The sequence below is a fragment of the Cavia porcellus genome, unplaced genomic scaffold, assembly GCF_034190915.1.
Source record: "Cavia porcellus strain 051 isolate PalLab524CR breed Dunkin Hartley unplaced genomic scaffold, mCavPor4.1 scaffold_29, whole genome shotgun sequence".
NCBI classification, from domain to species: Eukaryota; Metazoa; Chordata; class Mammalia; order Rodentia; family Caviidae; genus Cavia; species Cavia porcellus.
The window spans coordinates 13,639,043-13,651,145 of NW_026947512.1; the positions used below are offsets into that span (position 1 = coordinate 13,639,043).

A 12,103-nucleotide genomic window follows, 5' to 3' on the forward strand; every position below is an offset into this window, starting at 1 on the left:
ATGGCTCAGTAGTCACACTGCCTTAAGTTGCCAGCATAGAGTTGAGGCTGTAATCGGCTAAGGCAACAAAGCAGGGAAAACTCATAATAAGCAAATACACAGATATAAAATCAACTGTAGGTGAAAAACAGTAACTTCTGTGTCATCTTTATAGTCAGGATAGTATCACCACTATGCTCAGACAGGGATACAAACTAAAAAGCTTCCCTCCTAGGTGGACCATTTCAGTTCATATCAGCCAGGTTCTACTGAGTGAGTCTAACACTACGATTTCAGAAGCACCAATTTATTAACCCCTTGGCTCACTGTTTTCTGAACATGCCAGACCAATTAAGTCAGAATCTGAGTAGTAAAAGCTTTGTAAGTGATACAATCCCAGGTGATTCACCTAGAGTTGAGCACCACTGCCTTAGCCAAGGCATCTTTCAATTACCATATTTTTAAATCACAACCACTATCAACCAGAAGCGGCAGTGGGACGATAGACTGGAGTGTTCTTTCCCTTTCCGGTCTCCCACAGCTTCCCTCCGCCTATTCTCTTGTCTTTTTCTTAAACATCGGTTATTTCCTTACCTTTATTAAATAAATGGCACAGTATTTCAGACAGTTAAAACACGGTAAGAGCAAAGGACTCAGATATTAAGTTAAAAATACATGTAGTAAATAAATTATTTTTAATGCGTTAAATAATCCAGCCAGGCTGCAAAGAGGAAAGAAAAGGGGGAAAAAGGAAATCTCCGGATTTCTATGCCCAGCTACTTCAGGCTGGGAGGTTTAAATAGGTATACCACTAAATACGCGGGAGGTGAGAGTGAGAAAAACAGCAGAATGGTTGCACAAGAGTCACTTCCCACTGAAACTTTCAGGCTCCGGTGTCTGGATGTGGTCCCGTTACAACGAAGGAATAAAGGGGAAAGAATACCGAGTCCTGGCGCCAAGCCTGTCCCATCTAGCGATGTACATACACAGAAGCTGGTGTCCTCTCCGGATCAGTGACTGCTGCTGCCTAAATGAGCAGACCGGACTAGCGACTCTCACCAGGTCTCTTCCAGTCTAACTCTGCCTCTACAATCAATGATCCGAAGCGGATCTTTGCACGCCTCACTCCTCTCGCTCGGCCTGGGCCCAGGCCTGACCCCAAAGCACCACCTTCCCACCACCTGTCAGCCCGTCGCCAGCTGGGCACCCAGCCCTGCCAGACTCCTCCGAGCTCCCTCCAGCACCGCGGAGCGCGTTCCGCGTTGGCGCGATCCGACTCAAGGCCAAGTCCTGAGAACCTGCTGATCCTCACTTCAACTCCGAGCATCCAGTAGTCTTGGAATAAGCTCTCTCTCTTCCAGCTGCAGAAAGGAGGCCAAATCGACCTCTTCGACGATCTCCGAGGCTGGCCCCGCCCCCTCGCCTGGCGCCAGGGCGCGGAGCACCGATCGAACCGATGAGCGGGGGCGCAGCTCCGGCGCAGGCCGTCGCCGGGTGCGCGCCCACTGTCTCCCCTTGCCCTCTGTCCTCCGCGGCTCTCCGCTCCTTCCCTAGGCACCCGCGTCCGCCGCACGCTGCCCGAGAGAGCTGCCGGGAGCTCCCCGGAGCCTCAGGTACTGCCGCCGGCCTGCTGCCGCGGGAGGGGCAGGTGCGAGGAGGAAGGAGACGGAGACGACGCCCCTGCCCGCAGCTCCCCAACGTCCGGCCCGGCAGGCGCTGGCCTGAGGGGTCCGGGAAGGGAACCCCGAGTGGGGAAGGCTGGGAAGGCGAGCGCTGGGGTGCGGGTGCGGGTGGGGGCGGTGGAGAGGAGCGAGAAATGGAATTGCAGGGCTCCCTGGGGAGGTGGGGAGAAAAGAGAGCCCAGGGTGGGAGCCAACCTGGCACGGGATGGGAATCCTGGACCCGGAAAGGCCAGAGTCAGGAGCAGATGTTGGGGTACGTGACCTGGTGCGATGGGGGGGGGGCGGTGTGGAGAATCTGAGCGGGGCTGCCAGCTGGAGTAGACAAAATTGATTCTTTATTCAAGGGCTTCCGAGAAAGAGCGCCAACCCTGCTGCGTTCCTGATGGCCGGAAGGCGAGGGGAGTGTGAATCTTTACCCTCTACAGCTTTTGCTAGTGCCCTCTTCAGTCTGGGTCCCTCCGAGTCACTTTATTTCTGTGAAACTGCCCCCGACCGAGACGGCTGAGGAGAAATGGACCAGCGGAATAGGAAAGGGAATAGTGGCCGGTGGCTGGTGGCTGGTGCCTGGGCTGTGGTCAGATGCAAGGTTTTTGTGGAATGCAGTACAGAGAGGGTCGTTGCTGTTGTTGTGGTTGTTTTTGTGGTTGTTGTTTTGTAAAGCAAAACATAAGCTAGCATTTATTAAAGAGCAGGTAACAAGTTTAAACGTGTAATGGAATAGAAAGTGCCATTGAATAGAGAAGGTGCTACTTCAGAAGATGCATGTGGGAGATTTTAAGTATATGACATTGCTTTGAGAGGCACAGGACATTAAAGCTTAAGTAAATTGTGTGGTCACGTTAACCTTCAGTGGGGAAATATGGTGGCTCTCTTATTTTCATATATACTTAACCTGAACTGGCAAGAATTTTTGGTAGATGAAATCCTAGGCAGAATACGTATAATTCTAATTTCTGTCCACAGTTTATTTCTACTAGTTGTTTGGTACACATATTATCAGTGACCCAGTGGTCCATCAGGTGTGGCAAATTAATTTGCCTGCTGATTTGCCGATGGCTTTTCTGTTTGTCAGACTGAGTTTCTTGCCTCTCTGAGGTGGATCCTGTGGAACCTTAATATAAGATTTGCTCTTCGTTAAAGTTTTAGCTTTTTACTTCATGTAAATGCATTATATAAATCCGTTGTTTGCTGAGGGTTGAGGCTACCCCTTTGTAGGATTTAAAATATAAATAAAATACAGATATAATTAAAGGCTCTAGTTCTTCAATTATGTGCTTTGTCATCTGTTTTTCCGTGCATTCAGTATCATTCTGCATGAATGAATTAATCTGAAATCAAAGCATGAGAAATAAAGTGGGTCAAATGTACATGACAGAAATATTGGGAAATAAAGAAGTAGAGCTCTTAGGTAGCAAGAATTTGGTGTGTATTCCAAGAGATTCAGTTTCTGGCTTGGAAGCTTTTTTTTTAATCAAAGAAAAATGTATTTGTTTTTGACAAGAAATTGAATTAAAATACTCCTTTGATTTGGTTTATTAAACTATAACCCGATCTTGTGTAGTCTTTCTCTTGTTAGTGTATAATGTTAACCAACAGACTAATTTTTAACTGGGTCTGATTCAGACATCGTCAAAAGCTCTTACATAATATCTTTATGAAGCATATAATGTCTAACTGTACGTGATTCATTTCCTATGGAAGAAGATAGAGGGCTACTATGTTTCTAGACTACAATTGTATGACCCAATAGCAACTAATTGAATAAATATTAAAACTAATCATCCATATCCTTTGATTTAAACTTTTTTATATGTGTGTGTGTGTGTGTGTGTGTGTATATCTGCTGTTTCAGTGAATGAAGGGACTGTCACTATTGCTTATCTTTACTGAGTCTTAGTTTTCTCCAGATTTCTTAGTGCTCACTTCCAGGTTTCATAAAGAATAAAAGAGAAAATGCACATATAACACTGAAATGAATTGTTTCTAAACTACTGAGAAAATGCATATGTATTTGGGTTCAGCACATAGGAAACATTCAGTACATCTTATAGCTATTCTGAATTCCTAGCTATTTACCTGTCATCTGGTCCAAAGTACTGAAAATTCGTATTTGCATAGGACAGCCTTTTTCCAAGAAAATTTTGATTATGAGGCATACACAAGCACTTTCCTGGAAAAAGCACAATGCATATTAGCATATAAAAGGGTGTGAGGCTGGCTTTGTTTAACCTAGTTGTTTTAATATACAAAAACCAAATTGTTTCTCCTCTCTTACAACACAGAACCTTTCTATGCCTTTTTTTTTTTTTTTTTTTTTTTTTTCCTTTCTTTTCTGGTACCAGGGATTGAACTGTGGACCTTGCGCTTGCTAGGCAGGCGTTTATATCACTGAGCTAAATCCCCAGCCCCAGGACATTTCTGTAACCCCAAAATGTGTGGAAATTTTTTCCCCATCCAAAAGTAAGCAATTTTGCAGCAGATTCTCCAGATTATAGCAGCTGACTGTTTTAATTTAATTCCCATTGTTTGAGAGTGCAGGGCCACAAGCTGCCCCTACTACTGATTCTTGTTACAGACCTCAGGTTGTTATGCTTGTGCTTTTGATTAGCCAGCTATAAATTGGGGTGCTCACAGTTTCTTTCTTAGATTTAATTAATTTTTTAAAGAAGCTTGTAAAACTCATGGAAACCCTACTTACATTTAGTATGAAGGGTATCACAAACGGTACAGATAAATAGTCAGATGTAATAGATGCATAAGGCATGATACGGGAGAAAGGGCTCAGAGTTCCCATCACCCAGTGAGGCATTCTGCCCTGCAGAACCTGTTTGGCTCTCTAGAACTCCTTTTGGGTTCTTATGAACACTTCATTAGTAGCCATAATGGATTGTATCGCTGGCCATTAACAACCTGTTAGCCCTCTGTCCTTTCTAGAGGTTGGGGGTGGGGTGGGGTGGCACTGAAACAGCCCAACCTTTTAGTCATGCTTTGGGCTTTCCTGTGGGAGGCCTCTATTCTGAAGCTACCTGGGGGGGGAGCTGCCAGCCCACTGCTCATCCCATTAGCAAAAACAAAACAACAAGAAAAACCCACACATCACTGGGGAGAGTCTGAGGGTTTTACAAACCATATGTGAAGAAACAAGAGGAAGATCTAAGACAGACAGATCTTAGTAGTATTTAACTACACACACACATAATTACTGTCTTGTACATCATAATACCACATTGTTTGTTACCAAACATAGCTTTTTTCTTGGAGCACCTGTGGTTCATGATAGTTTACAGATATTTTGGATGTATTGTTTGATATGACTATCCCAACTCCATGCAGAAGCATGAGAATCACTATTCAACAGTTGCTTACACAGCTAACTCAAAGTGAGCTAGAAAAGTACTATCTTCTGACTCCAAGTGAAAATTATAAAACATTTTAACATTTACACAGAACCACCTACTATTTTACTCCCTTTTTTATGTAGTTGTTTTATTTTATAAAATCCTTTATTTACTCATTTTCTCCATGTGATTTCTTAGGGAAGTTGCATTCATTAAACCTAGTAAGTAGACCTGGGTCACTGGATTAGAGTAATCAGAAAAGTAAGGGAAAGCCCACCATACAGGGCCTCATACACTGAAGTACTTCATCTTATCACTGCAGTGTCAAATCTAGTGAAATTTATTTTATCCTGCAGGTGGTGATACTTTACTGGGAAATAAAAAAGTACTCCAGGAATAAAAAGTATGCCTCCCAAATTTAAACGCCACCTAAATGATGATGATGTCACTGGTTCGGTGAAAAGTGAAAGGGTAAGTTCACAGCCTTGTTTTCTTTTCTTTATTTTTGTTTTTTTTTTTTTTTTGAGACAGAGTCTCGCTGTGTAACCCAGGCTGGCCTCAAACTCATGGCAATCCTGCCTCAGCCTCCCGAGTGCTAGAATTACAGGCATGTGCTACCATGCCCAGTAAGTTAAAAATCTTAAGCTTTGAAAAAAGAAGTATTCAAAATATGCCTTCACTCCCTTTATAAATGATTAAAACAAAAAATCTGCAGCTTATAGCTATTGCAGGGGCTGGAAAAGGGTTGGTCATTTTTCTGCTCATTCTAAAGGATCATGACTGATGCCCTGAGACAGAAGGCAGGTTAACAAGAGAAAAGTGTGACAGATTTATTTGATCATAGTTTTACAGGACGCTGGAGCCTTCAGATTGAAGGCCTCAAAACCCAGAGTGAACTCTCCATTTTTATGCTTAGCATGGCTAGTTGTGTGCAAATATGTTTGGACAAAAGAGATGTTATGTAATGGTGATAGACTGGGGGAGAGAGGGAAACTCAGGAGGCCTGTCCATTCAGATTCTTTTGGCCTTTATGTATATCACTCCTTGCTTCTGAGTGCTGGCTAGGACCTTTGTAGAACGGAGGTCTTATCACCTGTAATTACACAGGGTCTCTTAAGAGGATGAATTTATAGCCAACTCTTTAACATGGAAAAAAATGGGAGACAGTTGAGGTAATATTCTTGAATTGTATGACTGGCTTTGAGGAACAGGGTTTCTGGTTTCTATGACACACTTTAGGAAAGAGAAATTTGTGTAGAATTCTGTGGCATGGCTTGGGAAAAATGAGAGTGAGAGACAGGAAAAGATCAGAGACAAACTTTCCTGCTGAGGCAGCTTCTGAGTCCTTTGCTTTGGGGTACCATTTCTGAAGTACAATAATCTTACTTGTTTTATTCACAGTAAACATGTTAAAAAGGTTGATGGCTCAACTGAATCCTCTTTTCAGTATTGATCAAATCATTGTGTTCACAGTTTGAGCGCAAATTACTTAGCCTAGGCCAGCACTCCAAATACATTGTTTCTTAGTCAAATGCATGATTATCTAACTAAATGTATAAATGAATTCGCTAACATCACTGCAGACCACGTTTTCCTCCAAGTAGTTTCAGCACCAAACTTAATGGAGCCAGTGGCTTACAGAAGTTTTTAGATCTTGAAATTGTAGATAATAAATTCTAGATCTGTATTTGTCTCATAGTCCAGAATATCTTTCTAAAATACTTCAAATATAATTCATTCCAAATTCTCTACATAAATATATATAAATCTAGAAATTAAAGGCTACAGTGTAGGTCAGTGGTAGAGTGCTTGTCTAGCTTACAGCAGGACTAGTTCATTCCCTAGTTCCTTAAATAAAAAGAATCAGAAAGGAGAAAAAGGGGAGGGAGAAGAAAAGGAGGAAAAGAGAAGGAACTCTGGAAAATACTCTGTGCCGTACTTTGGAAAATAACATTTGGTACAATTGTTAGAGAGAGAACTTTTAGAATAAGTGCTGAAGGAATATTTATTTGAATTACTGTTCTTTTTCTTTTTTATCCAACAGTCTGAAACCCTCCTCACTTCCCTTGTCATTATTTTACTTGCCAATTCATTGAATAAATATTTATTGACCACCTACAATGTGCTGATGTTATATCAGAACCTGGAGGACGTGGGCATGGTCACTGCCCTTAGAAAGCTTTTTAGTCCACCTGACCTTATTTTCTGTGCTCCTTTTTTACAGCCTTGGAACCTCATAAGCTCATATTATCCACTCTCTCCTGCATTCAACATTTTATAATTTAGAATTATCTTTCAATGCAATCCAAAAAAGTTCTTTCTCTTATTCTAACTCTTCCTACATTTATTTTCCTAATTTGATGGGGACTAGAACTCACTAAAAGACTAATTGCTAGTTTTTTGTTTGTTGTGTGGTTGGGATTGGTTTGTTTTGTTTTTGAGAGCATCTTGTTAAGTTTTTAAGTAATCCAGGCTGGCTGACATTGAACTTGAGATACTTTGCTGCCTTAACCTCCCGAGTGGCTGGAATTATAGGTGTGGGCCATCATATCCAACATTAGATTTTTTTTTTCTAGTCCTGAGGATGAAACCTAGGTGTTTTTAAAACAAGCTTTATGTATATATTTAGAAATACAAAATGTGCCAGATATGTTAGCACACACTTGTAATCTAAGCAGTTGCTGAGACTGATCAGGAGGATCACAAATTTGATCTCAGACAGGGCACTCCAGGCAAGACTTAGGCAAGATTCTGGGTTAAAAAAAATTTTTTTTCTCAGTTTTGCTGAGGCTATAACTGTGTTGTTTTCTCTTTACATTGTGATTTGATTACTGACACAATTTGTTATATAAATAGTATGTTAGATGCCATCAGAACTTGATAAAATTGACAGTGTAAATAGATATTTGCCAGAGATTTGATAACTGGTATAATTATCTGTAATTACTTTTTAAAATTTTGTTCTTTCCTATTATGATTTTTAATAGCTTGATTGGTGTAACTTACAGGTTTCCTTTTTAACTTACAGTTTGCCTAAAGTGTACATTTCATTGGGTTTTAGTGTACAAACAGTGTTGTGCCACCAACACCATACTCAATTTTAGAACATTTTTATCATTCCTAAAAGAAACCCTTTAGCATTCATCAGTCACCCCCAATTTTCTTCATCCCCTCAGCCCTAGACAGGCAGAAACCTATAGGTTTACTTATTCTGAACATTTTCTGTAAATGAAATCATGTAATTTGTACCTTTTTGTGATTGGCTTAACTTAGGTTAATGTTGTCAGCAGTGTATGGATGAATATTTTACTTCTTTTTACTGCTGAATAAAATTCCATTGTACAGGTGTGCTACATTTAGTTATTCAGTAGTTGATGGACATTCATATCTTGAATATTATGCATGCTCCTGCTGTATTGGCATGCACATATTTGTATGCACATATGTTTTCCTTAGGTATGACAGTATTCTAGTGACCCCCGTACTCAACCCTTTAAGGAACTGCTGACTTGTTTTCAAGGTGCTTGCACAGTTTTTATATTCCCACCAGCAATGTGTGAGGGTTCCAACTTCTCCATATCCATATCAATACTTATTACTGCCTATATTTTGTGTGAAATGATCTCATTGTATCCCATTACATTTTTTTTGAGCATTGTATCCCTGACATTCATGTTTGTTTAGTGAATGTGTGGAAGGCCCAGATTTTCATGTCTGTTTCTTGGTGTACAACTATAATAAATATACTTTATATTTAGATCATCTTCTAAAACACAAATTGGATCATAATCCATTTTGTTCTTGTAACCCAAGCAGCTTTTCCTTTGATATTTTCAAGCTGTATTGTTAAGGTGTATGAACATTGCTTCCTCCCTTCCTTCCTTTCATTTCTTACCAAAATGAACATACAAACCTGCTTTTGCCTCCTCACTTCATGCTCCCACTCCCAGCTTCAGAGATGTATTAGGAAAGGTTTTTGGTTTTTTAAAACTTTCCTTTATTGGGGAAGGGAAAAAATGGCAGCTTGCTAGAAAGCTGGATAGAGAACCTCTCTGGGAAAAACAGCCCAGATGCTAGAATCTGACAACATGGAGAGGGCCAGATGATTGGAGAAAGATTCTCACCAACCCAGGAGGACACTGAAAGAAAAATAAAATTAGGAAGAGGAACGAAAAGCGCGGGTGAGGGCTGAAGCTTGACACCCTCACTGAGACCTGTTCTGTGCTATGCTGGGCACACCATGGAGTCGGACAATTCAAGGTCTCGCTGAAGCTGTGGCTGCCGATAACAGTTGGTGAGTTGGTGAGTCCCGGACCCTTGGCTGGAGGACGCAGCACAGTGTGGAGTGGAGCCAAGGCAGAGCGCTTTATTGGCTCTCAGTGAGTGCTGGAAATTGGGCCCCATGTCGTGGGAGGCTGACTGGAAGACATCTTGGAGTAGGGCAGAGCCCGGTGCTGCGGTTGCATCAGTCAAGCGCTCCTGGCCCAGAGAGGACTGGTGTGAGCAGCCTGGGCTGAACCACACTGCTGGTTGGGAACCAACAGCCAGGGACAGAATTGTTCCAACCCTGTGACGTCTGCCACAGCACAGTGTAAAGTGCTGAAGGCACTTGCAGGTTGACTGCCTCAGAGGGGAGGAGCCAACCTGCAGTGTCCCTGTGCTCACCTCAGATATCAGCAAACTGGAGAGAGCAGCAAGCCCTCAGCCAGCATGCTTTAGAAAAACTAAGGAATACAGAGAAGGCCTGAGCCCTCCTCCACGCACCAGTCTGAAAGAAACCAGAAACATGACAAGAGCAAAAGATAAGACAAAACCTCCAGCCTCTGACCCTGGGAAAATAAGCCCAGGAGAGGTAAATACAGAAGAGAACCAGTCCAGCAATCATGCAATGTAAGCCACAACATCAGCAGACATAAAGAAATACATTCGTGATTTCATAGATGAACTTAAAACTGAAAATTCTAACCCAAGTGAGACAAGAAGTAAAAAGGTTAATTAAAAAATGCTAAGCCCCTCTCAAGAAAACACAGAAGGAAGAAGGGAGGAACCCAGAAAAGGAAGAGAAACCTTTGGTGAAGAATATAAACAAAATTTAGAATACATGAAACAGATCCAACGAGACTACCAGGAAACTAAAAATTTCATTGAAAGCTGGCAAAATGCCTTGACAGAAACTAAAGTTAGGATTTTGAATCTTGAAGAGAGATTTACAATGTATGATCATGAAAGTAAAGACCTATTAAAAATAACAAGGAACCAAGAAATAACAATTCAAAGGCTAGAAGATAACAAGAGGATCTATAACAAGAATAAAAAATGTAAGCGAAAAAGCAGGAGTAACCACAAACAAATTGCAAAGACTATTCACAGAAATAATTAAGGAAAACTTCCTAAGCATAGGAAAAAGAAATGATACCCAGATAAATGAGGCATACAGAACTCCAGCCACCTACATCCAAAACAGATCTACACCCAGACATAAAATAATCAAGATTCCAGAAATCCACCACAAGAACAGAATATTAAAAGCAGCCAGTGGAAAATCACCTACAAAGGACAAAATCAAAATAACGACAGACTTATCAACACAAACTGTTAAATCGAGAAGAGCTTAGGGGGAAATAGTCCAAGCCTTGAAAGAAAATAACCTCCAACCAAGATTGATGTACCCTGAAAATCTCTCTTTCAAAATTAATGGAGAAACAAGATGTTTCCAAGACAAAGAGGAACTGTGGGAGTTCATGGCCACCAACCCAACCCTACAAAAGATACTGAAGGACATTCCAGTGAGAGAGAGAGAAAAAAAATACCAGGATTCCAGCAACAGTGGCAGAGAGGCCTCAGTGAACAAGAAGGACAGTGGAATGAAGGAGGAAAATGGACAAATAAAAGCAGAAAAATAGAATAGCAGAGTTGAGGCAGAGAAGGTGGGCTATAATTTTTAACATAGCCGAGATACACTAATAAAAAGAAACACAGGCAGGATCCATCAAGATGCTCTGAATAGGAAATATACTCAACCTGAAGGAAGGTTAATAAACTGAAAGTCAAAGATGAGAAAACAAAGCTCTAAGTGACAGGGAACCAGAGAGAAAGACAGCTCATCCAGCAGCCGCAGATAGGTTGGAAAGTTATGACACTTTTGTGCAGTGTAGAACTACAGCTAGAAGGAAGGAAAACCTTGTGGCTTTAGTAAGTAAAAGAGTAAGCTCAAGATCAAGCTCGGGTAAAAAGGTTCAGCATCACTCAGATAGATAATGGGTTGCCCCCTTAATCTAAAAACTAAAGGAGTTAGTGGGACCCAAAATATACAAAGCATCCTGAGAAAGGGAAAGGTGAGGAATTGCCTTAAAAAGGCAGGCAAAGGACATTGTTAACAGTGTATCAATCAGGATTTAAAAGCCACAGTAATCTTATTGCTCGCTTAGTTTGATTTTATTTTGTTCAGGTCAGTCAACTCATACTAGATTTGAGAGCACAGATAGCTATCCTCAGAATAGCAAGCTATACCACGGTAACTATCCTTAATTTCCTATTAACTTAAACTGAAGCCCTCTATGACTTACACTGTTTTACTATGACTGATTTTATTTGCAGCTGGATTGTTAAACTGCTCTTTTGCCTTGACTGATTTTATTCAAATTTGGTATGCTTGATAATATCAAGTCTAAGAGTAGAGGCTACCACTCTGAAGATGACAAGATGTAATAATATACCCATTACGGGTTGATTATTAACTGCTTTTGAAGTCCTACAATGTCTCCAAAGTTGTGTTTTTATTAAAATAGCTATATAATGCTATGTTCAGTTATTATATGTCTGATGATGTGGACAACTCTATTGAAAATAACAAGAGAAAGCATAGTAACTACTGTAGATCACCTAATAATGCAGTTTTATATGTCTTTTGTATTTCATGTTTTTCTAAGAGTTTGTTTTTTTGTCTTGTTATGATCTATTTTTCCCTATAATACAGAAAGGATAGATATACATGCAGAGACTCACACATGGGGAGAATTTCTAAGCAGTTTATAGGAACAGATTATATAATGGGCGATGTAACAAACAGATACTCTGAAGAAGAAAAGACACTAGAAACCCAGT

General features: G+C 40.9%; 1 protein-coding gene across 3 annotated transcripts in view; it reads left to right on the plus strand.

Moving 5' to 3' along the window:
- The first annotated feature begins 1,402 nt into the window (after nucleotides 1–1,402).
- Nucleotides 1,403–12,103, plus strand: part of Vamp4 (vesicle associated membrane protein 4) — a 37,100-nt gene continuing 26,399 nt past the window's right edge. The window contains exons 1-2 of one of the 3 annotated variants that reach the window (XM_063240071.1): nucleotides 1,403–1,592; nucleotides 5,356–5,470. In XM_063240071.1, coding sequence (XP_063096141.1) covers nucleotides 5,405–5,470 — 66 coding nt within the window. In that variant the 5' untranslated portion in view covers nucleotides 1,403–1,592; nucleotides 5,356–5,404. Of the gene's footprint in view, nucleotides 1,593–1,764; nucleotides 1,915–5,355; nucleotides 5,471–12,103 lie in introns of those variants that run through there. The other 2 variants (XM_003474651.5, XM_023567242.2) reach the window with 2 other exon arrangements.